Source organism: Acomys russatus, chromosome 11 (assembly GCF_903995435.1).
Source record: "Acomys russatus chromosome 11, mAcoRus1.1, whole genome shotgun sequence".
NCBI classification, from domain to species: Eukaryota; Metazoa; Chordata; class Mammalia; order Rodentia; family Muridae; genus Acomys; species Acomys russatus.
The window spans coordinates 7,742,953-7,769,499 of NC_067147.1; the positions used below are offsets into that span (position 1 = coordinate 7,742,953).

Consider the following 26,547-nt stretch of genomic DNA (forward strand, 5'->3'; position numbering starts at 1 on the left):
AGCCACTTAAGGATTGAAACTTCTAAAGGTAGTTGGACTTTTAAAAGTTGGATGTATGCTGGGTGGTGGTGCACGCCTTTAATCCCAGCACTCAGGAGGCAGAGGCAGGCAGATCTCTGTGAGTTCGAGGCCAGCCTGGTCTACAAAGTGAGTCCAGGACAGTTAGGGCTGTTACACAGAGAAACCCTGTCTTGAAAAAAAAAAAAAAAAGGATATATTAGCCAAATGGCCATAGGAACAGTGCTCCGTCCTCCAGGCCAGGGCCACTTTGATTGATACCTTGCTTCCATCTGTTTTGTCCATCTCATCCTGAGAGGCAGGCTCAGTGTCCCTAGACACTATGGTAATAGCTAATTGCACACTGGGCACACGCCTTTAATCCCAGCACTAGGGAGGCAGAGGCAGGTGGATCACTGTGAATTGGGGGCCAGGCTAGTCTACAAAGCGAGTCCAGGACAGCAAAGGCTACACTGAGAAACCCTGCCTTGAAAAACAAAAATAAATGTAGGATGTATTTTATATTGTGATAATATTAACATGCAGTCTTGAACAAGATAGGAAAAGTTATGTTTTTTGTTTTTTCCTGCCTCTGCCTCCCCTAGTTCATACAGCACTGCACAGCTCAGCACTTCACTTGTTTTGTGGATGATAGACATTCTGATTAAAATGAGATGGAGTCTCAGTGGACTTTAGAGTTCTACTGATGGCTAAAGACGCTGAACACTGTTGAAGATGATTTGTTTTTGTTTTTATTTTTTTGGGTTTTGTTTTTTTGAGACAGGGTTTCTCTGTGTAGCCTTGACTATCCTGGACTTGCTTTGTAGACCAGGCTGGCCTCGAACTCACAGCGATCCACCTGCCTCTGCCTCCCTAGTGCTGGCACTAAATGCATGTGCCACCACACTTGGTTATTTAAGATGTTTATTAGCCATTTGTATTTCTTGCTTTGTGAGTTCTCTGTTCAGTTCCATAGCCCCTGTTTTTAATAGGGTTTTCTGTTTGCTGGGCTTTTACATATTCTATAATTGTAGAATTAAGCCTTTGTCAGATGTATACCTGGCAGAGGTTTTCACCCATTATGTAGGCTTCCTCTTCTCGTGATTGACAGATTTCCTTTGCTGTACAAATGCTTTTTAATTTCCTGACAAATTTTATTTGTCAATTGTGGGCTTATTTCCTGAGCAGATAGAGCTCTCGGCCTTTCCTGAAGTGTTCCCTGCTGTTTGGCGTTTAGGCTCTTAACCCTGAGCTCTTTGATCCTGCTGGAGTTGGTTTTGGTGCAAGTTAGAGACAGCAATCTAGTTTCTTTCTTCTAAGAGTGAATGTCCTGTTTCCCCAGCACTAATGAGTATTTTCAGCATTTTTGTCAAAAAATCAGGTGGCTATGCCTGCATGTGTTTGTATTTGGACTTCTATTCTGTTCTACTAATGTGTGTCTTTGACTTTATACCAGTTCTGTGTTTTGGTCACTGTGGCTCCACACTGCACCTTGAAACCAGCTATGGCATCCGTCCACCCCAGCACATTGTTTCAGGGTGCTGTGGCTGTCTGGGATCTTTTATACTTCCATGAGTATTTTTTGTTTCTGTTTCTGTGAAGAATGGTGTTGGAATTTCCATGTGATTGCGTTGAGTCGGATAATTCAGCCATTTATTAGCCTTCCGGCTTCTTCCTAGGTTGGAGGTGGGTCCTGGAATACATTATGAAGGGCATTGCTCCCCGCCCCGCCCTGCCCCGCCCCCATTTCTTTTCAGCTTGTTTCCTGTTGGTTTCTAGGTAGCCTACTGATTTCTGTGTGTTCATTTTGCATCCTGCCACTTGGCTGAAACTGTTGATGCTTACAGTTCTAAAAGTTTTCCAGAAGAGTCTTTAGGGTTGCCACCCCGTCTCACTGTGTAGCCCTGGCTGGCGTGGAACTCAGTATGGAGACCAGGTTGGCTTCAAACTCACAGGGAATCACCTATCTGACGCCCGAGTGCAGAAATTAAAGGCATGTGCCACCACTCTGGAGATCATCTCTTCTAAAATCGTACCTGCAAATAAAGATGCTTAGACCCCTTCCCTTCCTGCTGATATGCCCTCCGTTTGCCCTGCCCAAGGCTCGTGGTGCTAGGCTAGACGGGAGTGGGGAGTGGACAGCCTTACCTTGCTCTTGATTTCAGTGGAAAGACTTGAAAATTTTCCCTATTTAGTTTAGTGGTGGCCATATTGCCATGGATTGCCCTGATTATGTTGGCATGTGTTCCTTCTATCCCTTGTTTCTTCAGCACTTTTAATATGAGACAGATGTGGCAACACATGCCTTTATGATAGAGGGAAGTACATCTCAGAGTTTAAGGCCAGCCTGGTCTACATAGAAAGCTCTGGTCCAATCATAGAGAAAACCTGTCTTAAAACAAAACAAAACTAAACGTTGGATTTTGTGGAAAGTTTCTAAATCTATTGAGATAATCGCGTGATTTCTGTTCTTTAGTCCCCCATGTAAGAGTATTACATGGATTTGCATGTGTAGAGCCATCCCTGCATCTCTGGAATAAGCCCAATTTGATCATGGTAAATCATTTTTTTTAAGATTTTATAATTTTTAATTACAAAAATTTTATTTGTGTGTCTGCATGTGGCCATATACACATATGTGCAGGTGCCCAAGAAGGCCAGAAGAGGGTGTCAGAAGCCCTGGCACCACTTGATATGAGTGTTAGGGACCAAGCTTGGATCCCCTATAAGGGCAGCAAGTGCTCTTAACAACTGAACATCTCTCCAACCAATTTTGTTTTGTTTTGTTTTGTTTTTGAGACAAGGTTTATCGGTCTGTATAGCCTTGGCTGTCTTGGACTCATTTTTTAGACCAGGCTGACCTTGAACTCACAGAGATCTGTCTGCCTCTGCCTCCCTGAGTGCTGGGATTACAGGTGTGTGCCAGCACACCCTGCTTTAACTGTTGGATTTTTAAAGTTCAACCAGTGGGAACTAGTAGCTCCCTGAGTAGCTCTCTCAAGATTCAGCCTCTGACCAAAGCCATTCTCTTCCACTGCTAAGCTTTTAACAGTGCTGATGTCTTCTGTGGCCTGGCATGGGGTCTATCATGACTAGTCACTGAGACAAGAGCTCTAGGTATTCAAAGAGAATTGGTTCACAGCAGCTTCTGTCTACCTCCTCCCTTAACATCTGCCAGAATGTGTGAAGAAAGCCACACACACCATCCTATAATGACAGCCACAGCTGCCGTACGCTGAGTGGGACTCAAACTTGGCTACACATTGAAACTACTTGGGAATTCTTAATTCCCAAACGTAGGCCACACCCCAGATTAGTTCAACTGGTTTCTGGGAGTGGAGAAAAGGTGGCAGTATTTGTGTGTCGGTGCATGTAGTGTTAATATGCGTGCATGTATGTGTACTTGTAAATACAAGTGTACGTGTGCATCTGTGGAAGCCCACAGGTGAAGATATGGGTCTTCCTCCTTCAATTTCTACCTTAATCATGGAGGTAGGCTTTCTCTCTTTTCTTTTGTCTTTTGAGACAGGGTTTCTCTGTGTAACCCTGGCCATCCTGGACTCACTCTGTAGACTAAGTTGGCCTCAAACTCAAATCCACCTTCCTCAGCCTCCCAAATATTGGGATTAAAGATGTGCTCCACCTTCATCCAGCTTAGTTTCCAGTTTTCTCAAGTGTGGATGAGGCCACTAAAAACACATGCAGCGTTTTCAGCTCAGTTGGCTAGCTCCCAATGGGCACCATTGTCAGGCCTCTTTGTGAAAGCATGTTATGCTTTGTGAGAAAGTGCTGTACTGCCTGCTTTTCAGAGCAATGAATGGAGACTCCATCACCAAAGCCTTGCCAGCACATGGTTCTGTTTGGCTTCCTCACAGAGATTAGCCCAAAAATGTCAGCAGGTTCTGAAACCCAGGGTGAGGGCCTCCTGTAGACCCTGCAAGCCAGAACAGTGCTGGGAGCTCTTTAATGAACTCTGAATCACGCTCACACTGGTGTTTGAAGTTGGAAGGGTGGTTGTTACTGTCTCTTGAGTCATGATGAAAGCCCCACGTCCTTACACACAGCACAGCCATGCACACTTAGACGATGTTCTAGCTGACTTCTGTCAACTCGACCTGAGAGTCACCTGAGAAGGGGTCTCAGGCAATGGTTGCCCAAATCACATTGACCTTGGGCACGCCTGTGGGAGATGGTGTTTTTGTTGACTAATATGGAAGACCCCAGGTCTAGCCCCAGGAGCAACACAATTCCCTGAGCAGATGGTCCTGGGCCTAGAGAAGGCTGAGCATTAAGTCTGAGAATAAGCCAGCAAGCACCCTTCCTCCATGGCTTCTGTTTGAGTTCTTACTTGAGTCCCTGCCCTGACTCCCCTCGTGATGGACTGACCTGGGAGTGGAAGCCAGGTATGCCTTTTCCTCTTCTAAGTTGCTTTTGGTTACAGTGTTTTGTCACAACACAGAGAGAAACCAGAACAGATGGTAAAGTAAGAAGAAACTGCCTGGACTGGAGAGAAGTCCCTCAGAAGAAGTGCAGTGACTTTAGCCACTAGAGATATGCAAAGCAAAGCTGTGGCAGGTCCCTTCTCACCCCAGTCATAATAGTTTATCATCAAGAAATCAAAAAACATCTAGAAATGGTAGCACATACCTCTGGTTCTAGCACTTGGGAGGCAGAGGCAGGCATATCTCTGAATTAGAGGCCAGCCTGGTCTACATAGCAAGCTCTAGGCCAGCCAAGGCTATATAGTGAGAAGGAAATTATGTCACTTTGAGGAAAATGGGTAGAACTAGAGATTTTCATGTTAAAGCAATTAAACCTGACTCAGACAACTATGTTTTCTCTCACATACAGATCTAGGGTGTGTGTGTGTGTGTGTGTGTGTGTGTGTGTGTGTGTGTGTGTGTGTGTGTGTGTGTGTGTAGTACATAAAAATACATTATGAAAATGTCTCATTTTGCACAATGAATATATATGCTTATTAAGAAAGAAAGAGGAGCTACCAAGAAGAGACTTGATACCCTGTGAGCATATATAGGGGGAGGAAATCCCCCTCAGTCACAGTCATAGGGGAGGGGAGTAAGGGGAAAATGGGAGGGAGGGAGGAATGGGAGGATACAAGGGATGGGATAACAATTGAGATGTAATATGAATAAATTATAAAATATATTTTAAAAAAAAGAAAGAGGGACTGGAGAGATGACTCAGTGGTTAAGAGCACTGCCTGTTCTTCCAAAGGACCGGGTTCAATTCCCAGCACCCACATGGCAGCTCACAACTGTCTGTAACTCCAAGATCTGACACTTTCATAGATTAAAACTAAATAAAATATTAAAAAAAAAGAAAGAAAGAAAGAGGAGGCTGGGTGCTGTGGTGCACGCCTTTAATCCCAGCACACTTGGGAGGCAGAGGCAGGTGAACCGCTGTGAGTTCGAGGCCAGCCTGGTCTACAAAACAAGTCCAGGACAGCCAAGGCTACACAGAGAAACCCTGTCTTGAAAAAAACAAAAGCAACAACAACAAAATTGAAAGAAAGAGGAAAATGCCTGGAGTTGAGTTGTGATGGCTGGTTTCCTTGTCTTGAACTGTAAGGTGACCTTGAGCTTGAGAGATGCAGGCCGAGAATGTCAGGACAAAACAATGGGCAGGTAGACCCACTGGTACCATCAGGCCTCTGTGCCAGCTGTCGTCTGCACCGCCCTTACCTTTTCACGATAGAAACACAGACTTGAAGCTTCTCTAAGCATACATGGGTTTCTGTTTTGCTTTTGTCTTTTTTCTTTTATTTTTCCCCCCCTACTGGGTATGAGCACTTCTGTGGTCTGGCACAATAAAGTCTGAATGGTAGGGGCCTTGAATACCCTGGTGTTAGGTGACACCAGGCAGTGGTGTGTGTTACAGAGGGCAGAGGAAAGGAGAGGTAGCCCAGGGACGGCATCATCTATGCACCGTGGGAGCTGGTTGCAAGGACAGAAAAGAGACTTAAAGTCCTGAGAGTAGGGCATGATGGCTCACACCAGGGGCTACAGGCACAATTTCTGAGAGTTCAAGGCCAGCCTCAGGTACACAGTAAGACTCTGTCTCAGAGGGAGAGTGGGGGAACGAAGACTTCAAAAGAAACACCAACTACAGCAGCATTTATAGGGGATGCTGGGAGAGGCAGTACCAGGGCAGAGTGGCTGTGCCCTGTGCTGACGCTGTGGTTGGAGTGATGGAGTGTTCATGGCTTTAAACTATGAGCTGAAGGCCTGGGGATGCAGCCCAGGGGTAGAGCAGGTGCTTAGCAAAGAGCAAGAGCCTGGGTTCCATCTCCAGGACCACAAGAAGAAAACAAACAGAAATCCTGATGGTCAGAGGGCTTTACTTTTTCATTAAGTACAGAGATCCCCCTGATGGCAGAGTCACCTCCCAAGCACACACCTTCCTTCTGCCTCTGCCTCTGCGCCTTGTCTCCACCGAACGCCACATACCCGATCCTTTGCTTCTGAAATCCACTGTGGGTTCAGGTCTCTTGGAGTCCATTCTGTCACCATTGCTCCTCAAGGCACGTTCCTCCCGCGCTGGCCATGTGGGCCACTGTGTCCTTCACCTGTTCCCGTTCATTTCCCATTTGTTCATTATGTCCTCCCACCAACACTTGCCGTATCCAGGTTCACGACACTTAGCTCCACTGTGTGTTCAGTTAACAGTTGCTGAGTGGATAAGTGTTCTCAGAGCCTAAAGTTGAAGCTAATTGACTTAAAGCAAATGATACTGAAACTAGTTTAAATCTAAGCAGGGAAGAGCTAAGGGAAGTTGGGTAATGAGAGCTGAGGTGGGAAGTAAGGCAGTTCCCAGCCTCCTGTGAATTCTGTGAATGCTACAGCCAAGCTGGATGGGGCTCAGTCTAGTGGGCACCTTCCTCTTTTTTATTTCCTTCTTCTAAAGAATTAGTTTCCTCCCTTTCCTGGGGCCTCTGCCCCTCCTGAAGTATATAGGACCCAGGCTGACAATGCTGTTGTTCATAATACCTGACCTGGACTGAGGTGATAGGGACAAGAGCAGCGTGCCTGCTTCACTGTTGGCGTACCTGTGCAGACTCAAGATGAGTGGTGGAGGCCCAGGAAAGGGAGGGGGCCAGGCGCAGAGTTGTGGGCGCTGCCCAAGTGGCTGCAAGAACACTTAGGCCACTGTGTGGTGTTCTCATTCCATGTCGCCGGAGCCGGGTGCACAGGCCTAAAAATCAGCTTCTTCCATGACACAGATGGAAAAGTCACTTTTATTTTAGTCCCGATACTGTTTTTCCTCTTAAAGGACCCGTCCCATCCCAGGAGAGCCTCTCAAAGGGCCGCCTGCAGCCCAGCCTCTGGCTGAGCCCAGCTGCTCACACGGACTTTTGAAAAGCTACTCTGAGAATCACCTAAAATGATAGCCTTTTGTGTGGAGAAACTGAGGTGCGGAGAGAGCCTGGCAGCTTGGGTCTGGATTTTCTTATGTGTCAGCCCTTCAGAAATCCCTCAGTTGGGACACAGAGCCGAGGAAAAGCTGAGCACATGGCCTACTTAGGAAGCCTTAATTATGGGCTCTGGGTGGTATTTTCCTGTCATCCAAGAACCAACTTCCAGGGCTGTTGATGGGACTGATTTATCCTGACATCTGGGCCCTCTTCCTTTAAAACTGCACTGACACCTCAGCCCTGGTCACACTGTGTTGGGGGAATTAAAACGGTGGGGTGGGGGGTATAGCTCCAAGGTCCATACTCAACACTCCTCAGAGAGGTTTTAGAGCTGAGCACCTGCGTGGGCTGAGGTGGGGCAGGACACAGCCCCTAGGGACTCTGGCAGGAAGTCCCAGCCCAGCCTGGCCTCGCCCTAGGTCCGTTCTCTTCCCTTCTCTGGAAAGTCCATGCTCCAGCCCACGTGTGCATGCACGTACGTGCATAGGCTCCCGGAGGCCCAGGTAAACAGAGCACTTGGTGAATGGACTCGAATTGTGTTTTGGAGTCTTTACTCTTCTCAGCTCATTTGTGAGGAGGGAGAGGGCTGTCATTACTGCTCTCCAAGTTGTTGGATTGCCAAAGGGGGGGGGGGGGACCAACAGTTTTTCCTCCTCTAAGAGTCTAATTACTTATTTGGTTAGTTCTGATCCATATACATTTCTAAGGAGAGAGACACTCTATGCCTGCTGAAAAAAATGGCCTTGGCCAGCTTTCAAAGACCCTGTGCCCAGCCAGGTGCTGTCTGTCAGCACAGCAGATGGTGTGGCCTGCAGAAACTTCTCTCCATGAGTTTAGGTAACGGAGCCTTTCGTGGTTCTTGTGAAGGAGGCCCTGAAGGCCCTGCCGTTTCCCTTGCTCTGTGCCTCATCTTGCCTCTCTCTGGTCTTACCATCCTCTTTGACGTTAGCCAGCCTTGGCCATGGCTGCCCCTCTTCCAGGTGGGTGCCTTCCTCACGTTATGGGTGGCCCGTGCCTCGCCTCACTTGTCCACTGCAGTCAGCTCCCCCAACCCTGGGCAGGTTCAGTTCTATTTCAGTCCTGGGTTTTGTTGTATTTTATCTTGTCATCATATTTTTCTTTATTTGTGTGTTGTGTATTCATGTAGGCATGTTAGTGTCATGGCTTAGGTGTGTCTGTCAGAGGACAGCAAATTAACCCTCTCCTTCCACTGAGTGAGTTGGGGGTCAAACTCTGTGGACAAGTTTAGACACAGGAACCACTAGAACAAGGTCTTGAGTCAGGCCCTTGGGGGCTGGGCTAAGACATTTGAGTTGCAGGGGGTTGTCCCACCCTAAGGTCTAAGGTGAAAGTAACCCCTGTCCCCTGGGAGCACAAGTCCAGGGAGGCACTTGCCCTGAGGTCCCTGTAACTCATCTTGCCTGCCCTCTAGTTTTTGTTCTTTTTTAAAGATAGAGTGTTATTTGTAGACCAGGCTGGGCTGTCAGTGATCTTCCTGCCTCTGTCTCTTGTGTGCTGGGACCGCTGGTGCAGGGTGCAGCAGCACACCTGGCTTGCTCTGTACCTCTCACCTGCCTTGGATTCTTGTAGGAACACCTGGGCCTTTGCTTATCTACCTGGCTTCTGCCCCTCCTGGACTTGTGCTCCCAAAGGACAGAGGATGAAGCCTCCGCTGGGTTACTTTTCACCTTTGGTGCGACTCAAATGTCTTAGCCCAGCCCCCAAGCTCTTGATTCAACATTTGAGAACATCTGTGGCTTTCCACCCAGCCTGCTCATCTTGAGGCTGTTTGTCACTTCCTTCTTACCAGTGAGCTGCTTAGTTGTGCTCTGTTTTGAAGTCCCTCGGTTCCTTTGTTAGTTCTTTCAGTCATGCATTCATTCATTCATTTGTTCATTCATGTTCTTTCATGCTGGCTGCTTCTAGGCCCTAGAAGTATAGACATGACCCACGCGGATGCAGCCCTTCTTCAGCAGTATTTCTATTTTGTTTTTATTTTTCAGACATAGTCTCATTCTGCATCTAAGACTAACCTCAGATTCACAGCAATCCTCTTGCCTCATCCTTTCAAGTGCTAGGATTATAGGCATGAGCCAGCACAGGGAGAGACAGATCAGGAGCAAGTAAACTAACAGATAAGATAATGTAGAAAAGTGTTAACAGGGCAGAGACACAACCTCTGCCTCCCAGTGAGAATGTGAGGGGCCAAGGGGCACTAAGGCCTGTGGGATGATGGGTGATCTTCCTGCAGCATTGGCCTAGCCTTGTTTTACTTTTGCTTTTTGAACATGTCCTTAAATGGTCTGAGGGGAAAAGCCCTGAGGATCCAGTTTTTTTCCCCTCTGTTGATGTGGCCTGTAAGGGAGGCCAGGCGTGCTCCTGGCAGGGACAGTGGCCCTGGGAGCCCACAGAGGTCTCAGCATCAGTACACAGGGCAGCAGTAGGCATGAAACAAAACCAACCATGTGTGTTCAGGGAGCTGGGCGATGCTGCAGCTCTGTCTTCTGAATCTTGTCTGAGCCCAGCTGCCACCTGGCATGACTGGCATCCTCTGGCATCTGTGACTTCAGCACAGCACATACCTTGAGGAAGACCAAACAAGAGCCCCCAAAGTCCTGAGACACAAAGCACCTGTTGCTTAAATTTCTACAGCTAGTGCTCCTTATGCAAGAACACACAGAAACTGCCCACCTGGAGCTGCCTGTTGTCCCCCTGTCGTGCCCCTCCCCGCCCCTCTTCCCACAGCCATGAGCAGAAGAAGGATTGCAATCGCCCTCTTGTCCCCAGTCGTAACTCTGCTCTCTTTTTGCCTGACAGAGGAAGACATGCGCTTGTGGTGTCCCTCACTGCAAGAGGTCAAGGAGGTGTTTCGCAGCCTGGGAGCCTACAACCCTGCCCTGTACCCACAAGGCCCCTTCCAGCACAGCCCAAGGTGTGTACCACCCCTTCACCACCGCCACCTTCTCTCTAGTGCCTGATGGTGACTCTAGCCTACAAGGACAGAACTACTGCAGAAGCACACATGCCTGTCTGTGAGTCCAAGCGTCCTTCCACAAACAGTGTGACCTTCTGGGCCCAGAGCTCAGAGGTACCTGGACAACCTGGTGGAAGAGTTTTGCTACTGAGACCCTGCCTCCTCCCACTGGCGGAGCCCAGACTTTCCAGCCTAGTTAGTACCCCCACAGCTGACTCCAGCCTCTCTTCAGATTTGTTTGACTTGTGCTTCTAGCAGCTCTTGGCCAGCCAAGCACAGTTTTCTGTCATTGTTGGTCTGGGAAGGGATGTATGTTTGTTTGGGTGTTTTGAGCTAGGGTCTCATACCTCTCAGGCAGGGCTCAAACTCACTGTCTAGTGCAGGAGATTAAACCCAGGGCTTCCTGAATGTTAGCCAAGCACCGCACTGAGCTAGATACAGACCATTGTTTTCAAAGGCCAAGTCTCACCATATAGCACTAGCTGGCCTAGAATTGTCTATGTATACAAGGCTGGCCTTGAACTCAAGGCTACTTTCCTGCCTCTGCCTCATAAAGTCTGGGATTACAGGTCCACACTAGTGTGTGTGGCTTAAAATGGAAAATATCTTTGAATATTGTTTAGTCCTTCCCAGGAAGCAGAGGCAGGGAGAGCTTTGTGATTTCAAGGCCAACCTGATGCTACACAAGAAGATCCAGGCAAAACAGTGCTATACAGTAAGACCCTGTACTTAAAATGCCATTTGTATCGATAATAAACTTTGTTGTTAAAAAAACAAAAACAAAATGGAAAAAATTCCCTTTCCCAGAGGCTTCACGCCCACTGGACACACTACCAGCTGAGCTACACCCCAGCAGCAAGCACTGTGTGGTGTATAGTGTCCAGTAGGTTCTATTGTGTGGAGTCCACTCTGTGCCTGGACTGGGCTTGGTGGTGGGCAGAGGTGCTAATTGTGTAAGCACAACCCTACCCTCTAGGAACAGAGCCACACAGATCGCGAATGACTGTTGTTGGGTGGGGGAGGACTAGATAGAGGCTGTAAAAGTGTCGTGTATTACGTTGTTCTCCAAATCACATCCCATCCCAGCTTCCTTGAAAACCCTCTGAGATGTCCCCAACACTGCATCTGGCAGCAGTCCCTCCACCCAGGCAGAGCTGGGACCCTTTCTTTAGCTGCCGGATGTTTCTCAGCAGGGAAAGCTCCGCTTTCTTAAGAACCTGTTCCACAACTGTGTTTAGTAATTGTCTGCCAAACCCAGCCACACTTGGCTCTGCTATAAATACCCCACGCATGTGCCAGCCTGCCACGCTCCTGCCCCTTTTCCTTCTGCTGCGCAGCGCTCCATGTCGGTGTGATAAGGCTCTTGCTGCTTCCTAACATACCCTGCTGTGTCCTGGATGAGGGGAGAGAATTTGAATTACACTCAGAAAAAGCAAAGCATCCCAGAGGAAAGGCCTGGTGGCGGAGGGGATCAGATGAGCTACTTGCAACACACAGGCTTTGGTGAATACCCAGAGTGCACTTGGGAGGTTGGAAATACACTGGAGACTTTCCCTCCCAGGTTCCATGCAGCTCTGCTCTCCTAGGAAGCTTCCGGACTGTGGCCCGTAAAGCATGTCTCCAGTCTTCCGTGCACAAATCTTAGCACATAGACTTGAGCTTGACCAGGCCCAGTGAAGCCCTGAATTGGAAGAGAAGAGTTGCCATGCCATGTGGTCTCGCTCCTAGACATGCCTTTTGACCCCCTTCCCTTACATATACCCCAGACATTGGCATAACTGTTAAGACTGTTGCTGCAGGGAGAGTTGAGACGCATCCCGGAGGACCCATCAATGGTCACAAAGGCTGGTAAGAGGAGGCTGAAGACCACCTGCCAAGCCCCTGAGACTAGAGGGGTCTTTCTGTGTGCATCCATTCTCCTCCTTGCGTCTTTCCTGGAGCGGGTGGGTGGCGATGAAGCTCAGGCTCTTCCTTGGGTTGCTGTCATGTGGCTGCTACACTCTGGGCAGCGTGATGGAGCTGAAAGACAAGTTCTGCAAAGTGTTCAAGAAGTGCCAGATAGTTCCAGCATTCCTTCCCCAAGGACACAGCGTCTTGAGGAGTAGACGAGAAATGACAAAAGAGGCTGCCTTTGTCCAGTGGTTGGGTTCGTCCTTGCTCTTGGCACTCGGAGATGTTGGCATTGTTGCTATTTGTTCACGCTAGGTATTTCTCATCTCTGTTGGCTTCTAGACATGTCCCTCCCTAGGGCTCCTTCTGGGCCACCGCTGGTGCTACCCCCAGAGTCTCATGACAGCGCAGGCTGAAGGTAAGGGCCGAAATGCCTCTGCACACAGCCACACGACCACTGTCTCTAGTTACTGGGAGGAAGCTATGTCTTGCACTGTTTGTTCCTAAACTCAGATTTCTGCCCCCATCCTTCTGCTGAAATGTGCATCACGGGTTCCTAAAAGGGCCAGAGAGGTGGCCCTGCGAGTAAACTGTTTGGTTTGCAACATCAGGGTTTGGATTCCTAGAACCATGGAAGAGTGAGGCAGAGGTGTCTGGAGTCTCACCAAAACTGTGAGCTCCAGGCTCAGTGAGAGACCTTGTCTCAAAAAACTAAGGTGGGGGCTGGAGAGATGGCCCAGAGGTTAAGAGCACTGGCTGTTCTTCCAGAGGTCCTGAGTTGAATTCCCAGCAACTACATGGTGGCTCACAGCCATCTATAATGTGCTCTGATGCCCTCTTCTGGCAGGTAGGTATACCTATAGGCAAAGCACTGTATACATAATAAATAAATAAAATCTTTAAAAAACAAAAAACAAAACAAGAAGAAAAAAAAAAAAAAAAAAAAAAAGCTAAGGTGGAGCTGGACAGGTGGCCCAGTTGCTAAAAGCTAAGTAAAGCTAAGCTACACTCATGACCAGAAAGTGAGGCGGAGAATGATGAAATAAAGGCATGGACTGTCTACACAAACACACACATACACACACACACTACACCCCTACAGGCACAGGTACACAACTCAGACACACATAAAGATGTCCTCTCAGAAAAAGTACAGCCCTTTGGCAACTTTACCATGCAAACCACTGCCATCCAGAAAAGTGGGAGGGTTTGGGCAAAAGAGGGTCCAGTGTATGAATCTAAATAAAAAAACAGGAGGTGGAGCATCAGTATTCTTGCAAGGAGTTGGGCCCACACTTCTGCACAAGCTGGTGTGTGTGTGTGTGTGTGTGTGTGTGTTGTGTGTATGTGTGTTGTCTGTGTATGTGTGTGTGTTGTCTGTGTGGTGTTGTGTGTGTGCGTGTGTGTGTCCTGGGAACAACTGGAAGGTCCTTAGGTAGCTGTGAACAGCCCTTCAGTGTTGCTGCCTGATCACAGAGCTTCTGCTGGCTTTGACAGACAGCCCAAGGGAGGAGGAAGAATTTTGGAAGTTGACCATTTCCAAGGGGTTTGTCCATGGTCAGATGGCTTCAGTGCTTTTGAGTGGCCCGTGGAGGATGTCTTCTTAGCTGCTGGTGGGGACAGCTTATATCCTTGAAAACCACACCCATGTGCTCACTGCCTGCAGCCACACCTCATCTCCTAGTAGCCCACTCAGCTGCCCATGAGGTTAGCACTCTCATGACTGAACCTTCAACAGGGGCTGCCTTTGGGGGGGACATTTCCTATCCAACCTGTAACAAAATGCCAGCTGAGGGGGTTGCTTGGATACATGGATGTGGCCTTTCAGAAGCATTCTAGTACTGTTTTCTGGAGTCAGGAGTCATGGGCCACATGTTCTGAGATAGGACATCCCTTGCAGAGGCCAGCACGTAAATAAGGACAACACACTGGAAGAACGCCCAGTCTGCCTTTAGTGGGGTAGGTGGATCCCGCTGTGACTGCATGCACGCACGCACACACCCTCACTGCTCAGCAAAGACTGCTCTTCATTTAAGAGTTATCAACTCCAGTTTGTATAAACTGCAGCAGGACTCACTGCTTGAGGCCAGATGGCTCTTGATGGTGGCCACAATGGTACTTCTGTTTGTCGTCTTGCCTCTGAGAATATCTCAGCGCTGTGCAAGTACTGGCTTTACTGTGATTTTTCTCCTTCCTCCTCCTGTTACTTCCTTTGGTTGGTTTGTTTGCTACAGGATCTCATGTAACCCTGACTGGCCTCAAATGTAGTAGAGGCTGACCTTGAACCCCTGATCCTCCTATCTCCTACTTCCTGAGTCCTGGGATTACAGGTATGAGCCACCATGCCCAGCTTTTATAAATTTTTTCAACTCTCCAAGGAAAGCAAATGTTGGTGTATAGGGAGAGGTCAGTTGATGCACCCCTGTAAGTTTTAAGTTCACTTACTGAGTCTAAAACAGTGTGGCTGAGCCTTACACTCCAGGTCCTCAAGTCAGTGGCTAGGGAAGAAGCTGACTGGAGCTGTCGGCTCACTCCTAAACTACTGAGGTCAGGCTGCAAGAATGGGGACTGGTGCCCTGAGTTCCTGGTGCTCCATGACCTCTTGCGAGACGAAGCTGTGGGGACTCGCCAATGCTACATCAAGAATGGCAGTCACAGGATGCCAGCACTGCCAAATACGTAAACAGATCACACTTACAATTACAGTCATAGATGCCAGCAGTGTACCCCCATGGCATTGCTGTCCCAGAAAGAGAAGGGCTGGAAAATGTCTGGCACTCAAAAGGGGAGGTAACTGCTCTTGAGGAGGCTGGTGCCCTTCCCAAGGAGGAGAGGCTCTGTCACAGTCACACTTCCCCTCCTCAGACAGTTCTAAAAAGGCTGTTGCCAGCTCACATTTTCTTAGCCCTCCTCCCTTTCGCAGTGGCAAACTGTCTGAAAGCCTGTTTCTCTGTAGCAGCCCCACTCTGTGAGCATCTGAAAACAAGTCTACTCAGGCTTGCACCCGGTGCCTGCTCCCAGGCTGGAACAAACCAAGACACCCACTCAACATATTGGCGCAGACCCAGTATGCACCCAGATGTGAAAACCCAAGCCTCACCTATGCTCTGGTCCTAATAAATGCTAAGACCCAGAAGAAAGGCTGCGCCCACCCCAGCTTTCCCACCAACTTTGGTTTGTTGGCACCAATTTCTCGGGGATGTAGGAGCTAGCTCTCTCTCCCTCTGTGGAACACCAGGGCCAAGAAGCGGAAAAAAGGGAGACTGTTCTAGACACTGAGGTAGGTGGTGCTGCACTGACAGCACCCATGGCCAGAGCAACTACACTAGAGCCATCTTTCCAATAGCGTCACTATCCTTAGCGTCCGTAGGTAATGAGACCAGTGCTTTCAGGGACTCTAAGCAGGTCTCTAAGAGTGGAAAAGTCAGGACAGGCCTGCAGCTGTCAGAGTCCTTGCCTAGCAAGCATGAAGGCCAGGGGCTGATCCCCGTACCACATAAACTCGATGTGGTGGCGCACGCTGTAATCTCAGAACTCGGGACGCAGGAGGCTGAAGTTCAAGGTTATCCTCGGCTGCTTACTGAGCTTGAGACTAACCCGGGATAGCTGAGACCCTGTCACAAAACCCAAAAAAGTGTGGGGAAGTGAATGAGACAGCAGAGGGGCACTTTACCTGAATCCTACTTAACTGACCCAACATGGCTGATGTGCATTTGGTCTGACAGAATAATCTAGTGGACTAGGAAGCTGGCAGGGCTGCATGCTCTTGCCAGGAGCAGCTCCGGCTGGCTGTGTGTGACTCTGGTCTTTAAGGAGGGGATTTCTTCACCCAACCCAGCCACCAAACAGCCTCATCACTAGAGGGACTAGCCACATCATGGGGCCTGTCCATAGATGACCTGTTAGATGCCATGTAACAGTCTTTGGTGGGGCGTGCAGCCTTGTTCTGGTTTCTGTCTCACATGCTGGGTCCCCTTGTGAGTTACCACGTGGCTCTTTTGGTGGGTACATTTACCATTGCTGAACAGGCAAAGAGATGGCTTTTCTGGAAGATTATCAGGGCAATTGGAGGTAGGATTTTCTGTTGTGAACATCCCAGAATGCTGAAGCTGGAGATCTCATCTGCATGTTGAGCATGTAAGAGACACCCAGTGGCCACCTGCTCAGTGTGTATGCTCTTGTGTAGCCCATACCCACACCAAGTCACCCTGGCCTGTGTGACTGACTGTTAGAAATCAGTAGGAGCAATGGGCTGTCATTTCAAGATCAGGTCTAAAAGGCTACAGTTGTCATGGGAGTACTTCCTTCAGCTCTGGGGCAGGGACTCCAGCCACCATACTGAGAAACTCCTTGTGGTAATAAGGAAGCAGGAACCTCCCAACTCACAATTGTATGGATGAGCTGAGAGACAGGCCCCCAGCATAGACAGGCCTGCTGTGAAGGTAGCCCCACCCAGCATCCTGAAGACAACTCACAGAACCACCCCCAAGCTGACTGTACTTGCACCCTTGGTTCTCTTTAGAATCTCAGTGGTGTAATAATTTGTTTGTTGATGATGTTTTGAGATAGGGTTTTTCTGTGTAGCCCTGGCTGTCCTAGAACTCACTCTGTAGACCAAGCTGGCCTCAAACTCAGAGAACCTCTAGAACTGCCTCCTGAGTGCTGGGATTAAAGGTGTGCACCACCACCATCTGGCCATAATAAATGTCTTTAGGCCTCTACTTGGGCAAAAGGGAAGGCTTCTCCCAGCAGATGCTGATAGGACACGTAACAGTGGCCAGGGACACGTGGCTCCTCTGTGCACTCTCTGTTCCTCTGCTCTGCCTCTGCTTCTCTGTGTCCTTCTTACTCTTACGTTAATGATATTGTTTCTGTTTTATGTCAGAGTGCTTGAGAGTGAGGCCAGCCTGGGCTGCTGGGAACCACAGGATCCTCCTCAGGAAGTGGCCTTGGACATTAAGCTGAGCTATATCTACAGGGTGAGCCATGCTTTCCTTTCCTGCCTCACCCCAAAGCGTCAGGGTGCAACCCTGAGTTACTCAGCACTTTAGTTGGGTAGTATCACCCAGCATCCAAGCGAGCCAGTTCACTACTGCCGTAGGTCCAGTGGTGGCCCCAGTGCCCATGCTACAGGAAGCCTGCAGTCTGCCCACCTGGGACTGCCAGCATGGCCAAAGGGGTTCTCAGAACAGGTGCTCTGCTGGTCTCCCAGGAGCTCATCCCATAGCCCCTACACACACACACACGCACACACACACACACACCCCACCCCACCATCCCCGGTTCTCTTTCCTTCCAGTTTCTGATCCTGTGTTTCCTAGTCCAGCCAAAGTCCTACACTGACGCCAGCATCTTAGGCCTGATGGAGCTGCTGTGTCGCGCAGGCCTGGATGTCGGGCTGCGCCTGCTGCCCAAGGCCGACCTCCAGCAACTCCTGCTCCTGCTGCTGGAGAACATCCAAGAGTGGCCCGGCAAGGTACACAGCCTGGGCTCTGCCCCGGAGCGCCCAGGGGAGGGGAGCACCCAGGGGAAGGGAGCACCTCATGAAGGTTCCTTTGCTCCCCTAAGTAAGCTGAGTGGCAGGGCAGGGATGGAGCGGTGCCCTCCAGCAGCTAACTGGGCACCTCTGTCCCCACAGCTCCAGCCCCTGTGTTGTGCCCTCAGCTGGGTGTCGGACCACCACCACAACCTGTTGGCCCTCGTGCAGTTCTTTCTGGATGTGACCCCTCGGGGCAGGTGGGTGCTTCTCAACCACTCAGCCTCCTCCCTGATGCTCATTCCCACCAACCCCAACAAACAAACTGCTTGCCTTGTTTCTAAACTCTCAGAGGAAGAACTAAAAATACAGCTCACTAATGAGTGCTTTACAAATGAAAAAAAAAAAAAAAAACACCTAATTTTCTTAACATGGTCTTAATAGTAAAACCCTCTCTTATGCAATTAGCTTCTGCCTGCAGTGTCCACCCACTTCTCTTTGGGGCTCCCTCTGCCTTCGGTTGCTGGGTTCTTTTTGTCACTCAGCCATCAGCTGCTCACCCCACCCCACCTCCTCTTCCTACCACCCACCTGTACTCCTAATTCTTAACCATTTATTTTCTTCACAGCATTTCTCTGCCGTAAATTATCTTACTATTTATTTCCCTGTTTGGACCCGCTCTCCCCTCCAAGTTACCTCCAGAGCAGGTGCCTTGTCAGGATCACTATCATATCTCAGTCTGTGCCTGGCAGGCCAGTGGTGTTTTGTAAAATTCTTTTGGAATGATGAATGAAGCAAGCAAACTAACTCAGCTCAGGAGATAAGACCCATAGGCTGGACTTTATCCCCGCCTTTCTTCTACCTGCTCCTACTGACAGCTACAAGGAGGGCCCTGCCTGTGCCCTCTGTGCCCCTTCCTTCCCACCCCCTATCCTGAATGGGCTCTTGGCAGTTGTCCTCTGTGGGTGTCCCAGTGACCTCACAGTATACCTCCCACCCCAGGCCCATGAGGCAGATGCCGTCCGAGCGACTTGGTGGGTCACTCATAGCCCTACCAGCTTAGCCTCAGACTCTTCTCTGTGAAGCTGCCCAGTCCTCACGTGGAAGCTCTGTCCACATCCTAGTATGCACCTTGTGCCCACAGCCAGGCCCCTGGGGTTTCTTTCCATTTGAATTGAAAAGACCAAGCCTGCCTCCCATCCGCGGCAGCCCCAGCACAGAGAGCAAGCTAGAGATGATAGCCGATAGGCCCTTCCCCTCCCACCGTTCATTCCTAAGCCCCTGCTTGCTGCCTTCAGAATCGTAAGTCCTTAATTTTGGCTGCATCTTTGTGTCAACTCGATGACAGCCATTGTGCCGACTAGGTCATTTAGAGTAATCACTACCCCCATCTCACCCCGTTTGGTTTCCCGTGATCCCTAGAAGGTCTCAGAAGCAGCCTGTCTGTTCCCCTCAGCCTGAAGACGCCACTGACACGAGCACAGGTGGACCAGTACCTAAAACTGCCAAACAGTTATGGAAATGGCTGCCTTCCACATGCTCCTTAACACTGTTTGTTCTCACTTTTGTCTTTAAGTTTTAGTCAATCTGAGGAGTAGAAAATCTCCTCCTGTGTTTTTAATTTTCACCTCCCTAATTGCCAGTGAAATGAAGCTGTTTTTCACCTTTACTGGCTGTTTGTGTTCTCCGTCTGTGACTTCTCTCCTGGCATGCCTTACCTGTTCTCTATCAGGGAATTTATCTTTAATGTTTTTTAATTTAGTTTTGCTCGGAAGTGGTGGCACATGCCTTTAATCCCAGCACTCAGGAGGCAAAGACAGGCTGATCTCTGAGGTTAGCCTAGTCTACAGAGCAAGTTCTGGGCAGCCAGGCCTACATATAAAGAAACTATCTTGAAAAAAAAACAAAACAAAAACTTAGTTTTATTGTATGTGTATGAGTGTCTCGGCTGCATGTTTGTGTGTGCACCACACCCATGCCTGCTGTCCAAGGAGGCCAGAAGAGGCTGTTGGCTCCTGTGGAACTGCAGCTACAGACAGTTCTGAGCTGTCCTGTGAGTGCAGGGACTCAACCCATGTCCTCTGCAAGAACAGCAAGTGTTCTTAACCTCTGAGCCATCTCTGCTCATTTTTATTACATGTACTTATTTTGTGTGTCTGTGTAAACACATGTGCCAGATCTTATGTTTCACAACCAACTGATGGCAGGAGTTCTCTCCTTCCAGCACTGGTTGAGCTCAGGCAAAAAGTTTGGCAGCAAAGCACCATTACCCAATAATCATCCTTTTGGACTGTTTTAAAAAGTTGTTGTCATTTGTTTTTTGACACGGTCTTGCAGTGTAGCCCAGATGGCCTAGACTTGCCTCAGCCTCCGCAGTGCTGGCTGAGATGGCAGGTGTGGACCGCATGCCCATCCTATAAGTAAGTGTGCGTGTGTGTTTAAGCCTTTCCCCGTGGCTTCTTTCAGTGGATTGGCTTTTGCTTTCACTTTTTCGGTAATTGGGGTGGATGGTCCAATTCCAGGAATCAAAGCCAGGGCCTGACCCTGCTCAGATCATGTGCCCTCCTGGTGGGCTGGGCCTTTAGTTCCTCAGTAACAGAGTCTTAGGACACACTTAGATTTGTAGGACAGTGGATGGTACTTAACACTGACCTGGACATCTGTGTGACATAATCTCTGCGTCTTCAATATGAAGGCCTGGCCTTCCCCACCCTAAAACCACACACAATAAAAGCAGGATTTTCTCTCAGTGCCAACTGCAGCAAGTTGTCTTCGGTACTTTGTTCCCAGTAACTCTTAATCCCACCCAGAAAGATCTAACTGGGTTTCCCCCATCCCTACCCCTGAAAAGAGTGTGGCTACAATGCCAATTTTTCATACTAATAATCCATCATAAAAGAAAGGAAGAAATGTATTTATATATGTTAAATGAAAATTTAAAACATAGAACAAAAAATATGTATGTTCTGTTAGAGGTTTTGACACCTATTATTTTTGTTTTTGTTTTGAGACAGTGTTTCTCTGTGTGTATGCCTGGCTGTCCTGGAATCAATCTGTAGACCAGGCTGTCCTGGAACTCACAGAGATCTGCCTGGCTCTGCCTCTGGAGTACTGGGATTAAAGGCGTGCGCCACCACTGCCCGGCGACATCTATATTAAAATGATCATCAATAATAAAAATTTAAAGGTAATTTAAAAAGGAAAAAAGCCAGGTGTGGTGGCGCACACCTTTAATCCCAGCACTCGGGAGGCAGAGGGCAGCCTGGTCTACAAAAGGAGTCCAGGACAGCCAAGGCTACACAGAGGAACCCTGTCTCAAAAAACCAAAAAAGTAAAACTTAAAAAACAAAACAAACAAACAAACAAAAAAACAGCCGGGCATGGTGGTGGCTCACGCCTTTAATCCCAGCACTTGGAAGGCAGAGGCAGGTGGATCTCTGAGTTCCAGGCCAGCCTGGTCTACAAAGTGAGTCCAGGACAGCAAAGGCTACACAGAGAGACCTTGTCTCAAAAAAAACCCCATCATTTCCTCATAGACTTGGGGGCTGGAGAGATGGCTCAGCAGTTAAGAGCACTGTCCTGATAGACGTGAAGGAATTCTTGTTGTATTCCAAATTTATAGCTGTGCTCATTCTTCCTTTAGCCATGTTTTAGGCGCTTACTTGGGAAACCCATGTCTCTATAGCTCCCAGGCCTATGACAAGCACCTCTTGAATGACAAGGGATAAAGTGGAGCGCCCGTCACCTGTGTTTCAGATAGGTGTGCCAACAGAATGCCTTAGGCCACAAGTTTGCTGGGGAATAGGGCTCCTCTTTGGGATGAGTGGTATTTATTTACATTAGCGATTAGCTGCCCTTGGTGGCAGACATCTGGATTCCAGCTCTCAAGAGGCTAAAGCGGGAAGAGCTTGAATTCAAGGTGAGCTTAGCTGCTGACATAGTGAAACCTTGAGGGGGAAAAAAAAGGCAGCATGGTAGCCTATAATCTGAGCACTTGAGAGGCTGAGGCAGGGGGCTGGTGAATTGGAAAGGCACCTGGAGAAGACGAGGAGAAGGGAGAGAAGGGAAGGAAGGGGAGAGGGGCGTGGCAGCACACAACCGTTCTCCCGATGGGAGGTGGGGCGAGACAGAAACAGCAACAGGAGGATCCCAGGCTGTTGCCCAGTCAGCCTGGCTAGCCAAGCTGTCCTTGTTAGGCTCTTGTCTGCTTGACACAGGCTAGAGTCATCTGGGAAAAGGAAGTTGAGAAAATACCCCCATCAGATGGGCCTCTGGGCAAGTCTGTGGAGCACTTTCTTAATTGATGATTGATAGGAGTGGGCCCAGCCCACTGTGGGTGGTGCCTCCGCTGGACAGGTGGTCTTAGATGGTGTAGGAAAGCTTGAGCAAGCTCTGGATAGCAAAGCCAGGTAAGCAGAGTTCCTCCATGGTCTCTGCCTGAGTCCCCGCGTGGCTGCCCTTCATGATGTGCTATGATCCCTTCCCTCGCCAAGCTGCTGCTCACCACCGTCGTTATCACAGCAACAGAAACCTAACTATTACAGAGAGCTTTCCTCAACATATAAACAAAGAATACTTGGGGAAGTTAGTCAGGATCGGTCTCTGGCCTCCATATGCACGTGTGTTCACACCCACATGTGCACACACAATAATAGTAATGTTTAAAAGGAGAAATTTTATTTCACTTATTTTTCTAAACAGAACATCGAAGTGGTGCCAAGTTTAGAGGGTACCAAGGAGTGAGTAGCTGGGAATGACACGGCGCAGCCGTGCACTCGCCTGCTGCCGCCGGCCTCCTGCCTGTGTGCGCACAGGCTCCCTGCACGTTCTTTTTCACTTCAAGGTATGTTTTGGCACTCCTTCCAAATTGGCTCATAAAGAGCTTCTAATTCTTTTTCACGTCTTGCTGTGGGTCTTTAGTAGAGCGGCAGCAATGGTAGTAATGGAGGAGCGTGCTGGATGCCTGCTTCTGCCCTCGCTGGTGGCAGCCCCACTGGGCTCAGTGCCCAGACTGACCCCAGGAAGAAGGGTTGTTGTGCAAGAAGCTGTCACACTCTGAATCTGCTTGATTGGTTACATACAAAGCAAGATCTCCCACTGCTGTCTACTCCCACGGATCTGAGCGGCTCATTCAGCACCCCTGCCTCAATCAAGATCAGGGGCTGCAGCACAGCATCAGAAGCGCCCAGCTTCACCGTGAACAATGAAAACAGATTGTAAACTGAGTCACCTGAAGTGGGGCCACTGGAAGAGGGGACTCTTGAAGGGAAGGTGACCCCACTTGGATGGGCCACGGGGTTGTTGGAAAGAACAAGGTCTCACCAGGCAGTGATAGCGCACACCTTTAATCTCAGCACATGAGAAACAGAGGCAGATGGGTCATTGTGAGTGCGAAGCCAGCCTGGTCTACAAAGTGAGTCCAGGACAGCCAAGGCTACACAGAGAGACCCTGTCTCAGGGGGAAAACAAAAAACAACAAAAAAAACAAGGTGCTGTACCGCTAGGGCAGTGGTTCTCAGCCTTCCTGATGCTGTGACCCTTTAACACAATTTCTCATGTTGTGATTCCCATCCAATTTGTTGTTGCTTCCTAACTGCAGTTTTGCTAAAGGGATCTAGACCCACAGATTGAGAACTGCTGTTCTAGGAGCCCTAGTGTGTGCTGAGCCAAACCCCTACTGCCACAGGAAGGAGCCCCATCGGGAAGGAGGAGGAGGTGGTTATGGGCTGTGCTTGCTCCACTGACCGCTGATGTTCCCAGACTCCTGGGACCTGCCTCCACCATCTGTGACTGTGGTTAAGCATCTAGGCGTGAAGCTGCACTGTGGCCTTCAGAGCACAGGGCGAGATGAGACCCACTTAAACAGACTGTCCGCTCCAATAGCAGTGTGGATGAAGGCTTATGGAACATGTCACAAAACCAACCCTGCTGGACATTGACTCAGAGCTCATCACCGAGCAGGCCGGGGCAGAGCTGAAAGAACCATCTTGCCTTTGTTGATAAGATGTGAGGAGACAGGCCCAGATCCCAGATTCACAGTGTGCTCCATGCTGCCTCCTGAAGGCCCTGAGGCAAAGTTGGGTAAAGTTAAAAAGGTGCAGACGTGGGCTGGAGAGATGGCTCAGTAGTTAGGAGCTCAGAGACTCTTGCAGAGGACCTGACTTCAGTTCCCAGAGCCACAGCACAGTCGCCTGTAACTCCAGCTCCAGGAGCATCTGCTGACTGTGAAGCACCTGCGCCGCACACAAACCCACACACAGACAAACACACATACATATAATAAAAAATAAACTTTTTTAGCCGGGCATGGTGGCGCACACCTTTAATCCCAGCACGCAGGAGGCAGAGGCAGGTGCATCTCTGTGAGTTCCAGGCCAGCCTGGTCTACAGAGTGAGTCCAGGACAGCCAGGACTACAAGAGAAACCCTGTCTTGAGAAAAAAAAATTAAATAAACATTTTAAACATGCAAACCTAACTGGACATGGTGTCACATGTCTTTAATCCCCAGCACTCAGGAAGCAATGGCAGGTGAATCTCTTTAAATTTGAGGCAGCCTAGTCTACATAGCAAGTACCAGGCCAACCAGGGCTACATCATGACATCCTGTCTCAAAAAAGGGGCCGGGCGTGGTGGCGCACGCCTTTCATCCCAGCACTCGGGAGGCAGAGGCAGGTGGATCGCTCTGAGTTCGAGGCCAGCCTGGTCTACAAAGTGAGTCCAGGACAGCCAAGGTAACATAGAGAAACCTTGTCTCGAAAAACAAACAAACAAAAGTAAAGAAAAGGCATGGTCTTTGCCAGTTGCAAACATCCAGTATGGACTGAGAGAGAGCATAAACAGTCCAGATAACAAAGACCAATCACTTGTGCATCGCTTCACATCGCTTGGCTGCTCATTGCTTTGCTCTGCTTTCAGACATTCCTAGAGAGAAACTCTCCAGAGAACACTTCTAGGTTCTGGGTTCTGGCTTCTGGGGTTGCAGTTGCTTCTGCTGAATTTCTGATTTGCTATGTAATGGGTTTTCTAGAATCCTGACAATGATGAAGAGTGGACTTGCCCCCAAGGAACTGAGTTTTAAAAAGGTCTAATTCTCCTTTACCTATCTATTAATCGTCTTTCTGTCCTATCTAGGGTCAGTGGGTTGGAAGGGAAGTAGAGGCATAAAAGAACCCCAAATAAAGTAGGTTTTAAAAGATTAAAGCTTACAGCCCACCTGTTGCACTTTGTAAGTGCTAGAATTAATTACAGGTGTGTGACAACACCCAGACTGTTGTTTTTTGCTTTGCTCTGCCTTGTGAGAAAGGGTTGCTTGTAGCTCATGTGGCCTTGAACTTCTGATGGTCCTGCCTCAGCCTCCCAAATGTTGAGTTCAATCATACTTGGTTTACATAAAAGTTTTACAATATTATAGCCCACTTTTCATCAGTTACACTTACTTCATTACCCTCTCTTCTAACTACACCCTACCCCTAACCACCAACGGGGACGGAACCCTAGGTACTTGTGCATACAGGGCAAGTATTCTACCAACTGGGCCATATCCCCAGCCTCTTCTGCCATTCTTTTTATTTATTTATTTACTTACTTACTTATTTGAGATAGGGTTTCTCTGCGTTAAAGCCCTTGACTGTCCTGGACTTGCTTTGTACACCAGGCTGGCCTCGAACCCACAGAGATCTGCCTGCCTCTGCCTCCCAAGTACTGGGATTAAAGGCATGCGCCACCACCACCTGGTCTTGTGCTTTTTTGTTTTGTTTTGTTTTTTAATTTTTAAAAAATATTTATTTATATTATGTATACAGTATTCTGCCTGTATGTACACCTGCAGGCCAGAAAAGGGCATCAGATCTCATTATAGATGGTTGTGAGCCACCATGTGGTTGCTGGGAATTGAACTCAGGACCTCTGGAAGAACAGTCAGTGCTTTTAACCTCTGAGCCATCTCTCCAGCCCTTGTGTTTTTTTTTTTGTTTGTTTGTTTGTTTTTGTTTTTGTTTTCGAGACAGGAACATACTGAAATACATACAGAAGTAGGGAGAACAGTCTTAGAGCCACTGTGGTTCTGCAGACACCCCCTGCTTCCTAGATCACTCTGTAGAGCTGGCTGGCCTCAAGCGCACAGAGATCCCCTGCTGCTGCCTCCCAGAGTGCTGGGGTCACAGGCGTGTGCCACCTTGCCTGGCTACATCCTGTCTTTCTATTTCAGCTGGTGTTTCTGAAAGACAGTGCCTCTGAGGGGCAGGTATGTGTCTATGTTTTTGTGTTTTAGTGTGAACCACAACGTCATGAGTACACCTCAGCTAGTTAACACAGGAACTGTCACAGCAGATGAGTCCAGTCCAGAACCTCCCAAACATGAGCTTCATCTTAGAAGTCTAGGCTTTTAGTCTAGGTGTGGTACACATGTCTTTGTTTCCAGCACTCGGGAGGCAGAGGTAGGCAGATCACTGTGAGTTCCAGGCCAGCCTGGTCTACATAATGTGTTCCGGGACATCTAGGGCTGTGTAGACAACAGCTAAGAAGTTCAGAGGCTTTAAGCTGGCTCGAGAAGCCTTTATGATGTGGTCCCCTCACTGTCCCCAGGACACGCTGGACACTTGCATTTTGATGTTCTCAACAGGAGATACCCACTCTCAACCTTAGTTGTCTCTGCCCATCAGTCATCGCCTTAGAGAACTCCTCCCTGTCCAGATGAGCCCCACCCTGGCTCTCTCTGGGACCTTACTTGTTTCCATGTTTCTGTAACTGAAAGTGGTTGTTCCTGTGTTAACTCTCAG

At 48.8% G+C, this 26,547-nt stretch overlaps 1 protein-coding gene across 1 annotated transcript in view; it reads left to right on the forward strand.

Annotated features, from left to right (window-relative positions):
• Positions 1–26,547, forward strand: part of Fam178b (family with sequence similarity 178 member B) — a 99,351-nt gene that overhangs the window by 41,075 nt on the left and 31,729 nt on the right. The window contains exons 7-10 of the mRNA XM_051152793.1: positions 10,247–10,361; positions 17,179–17,272; positions 17,593–17,769; positions 17,932–18,029. Coding sequence (XP_051008750.1) covers positions 10,247–10,361; positions 17,179–17,272; positions 17,593–17,769; positions 17,932–18,029 — 484 coding nt within the window. The remainder of the gene's footprint in view (positions 1–10,246; positions 10,362–17,178; positions 17,273–17,592; positions 17,770–17,931; positions 18,030–26,547) is intronic.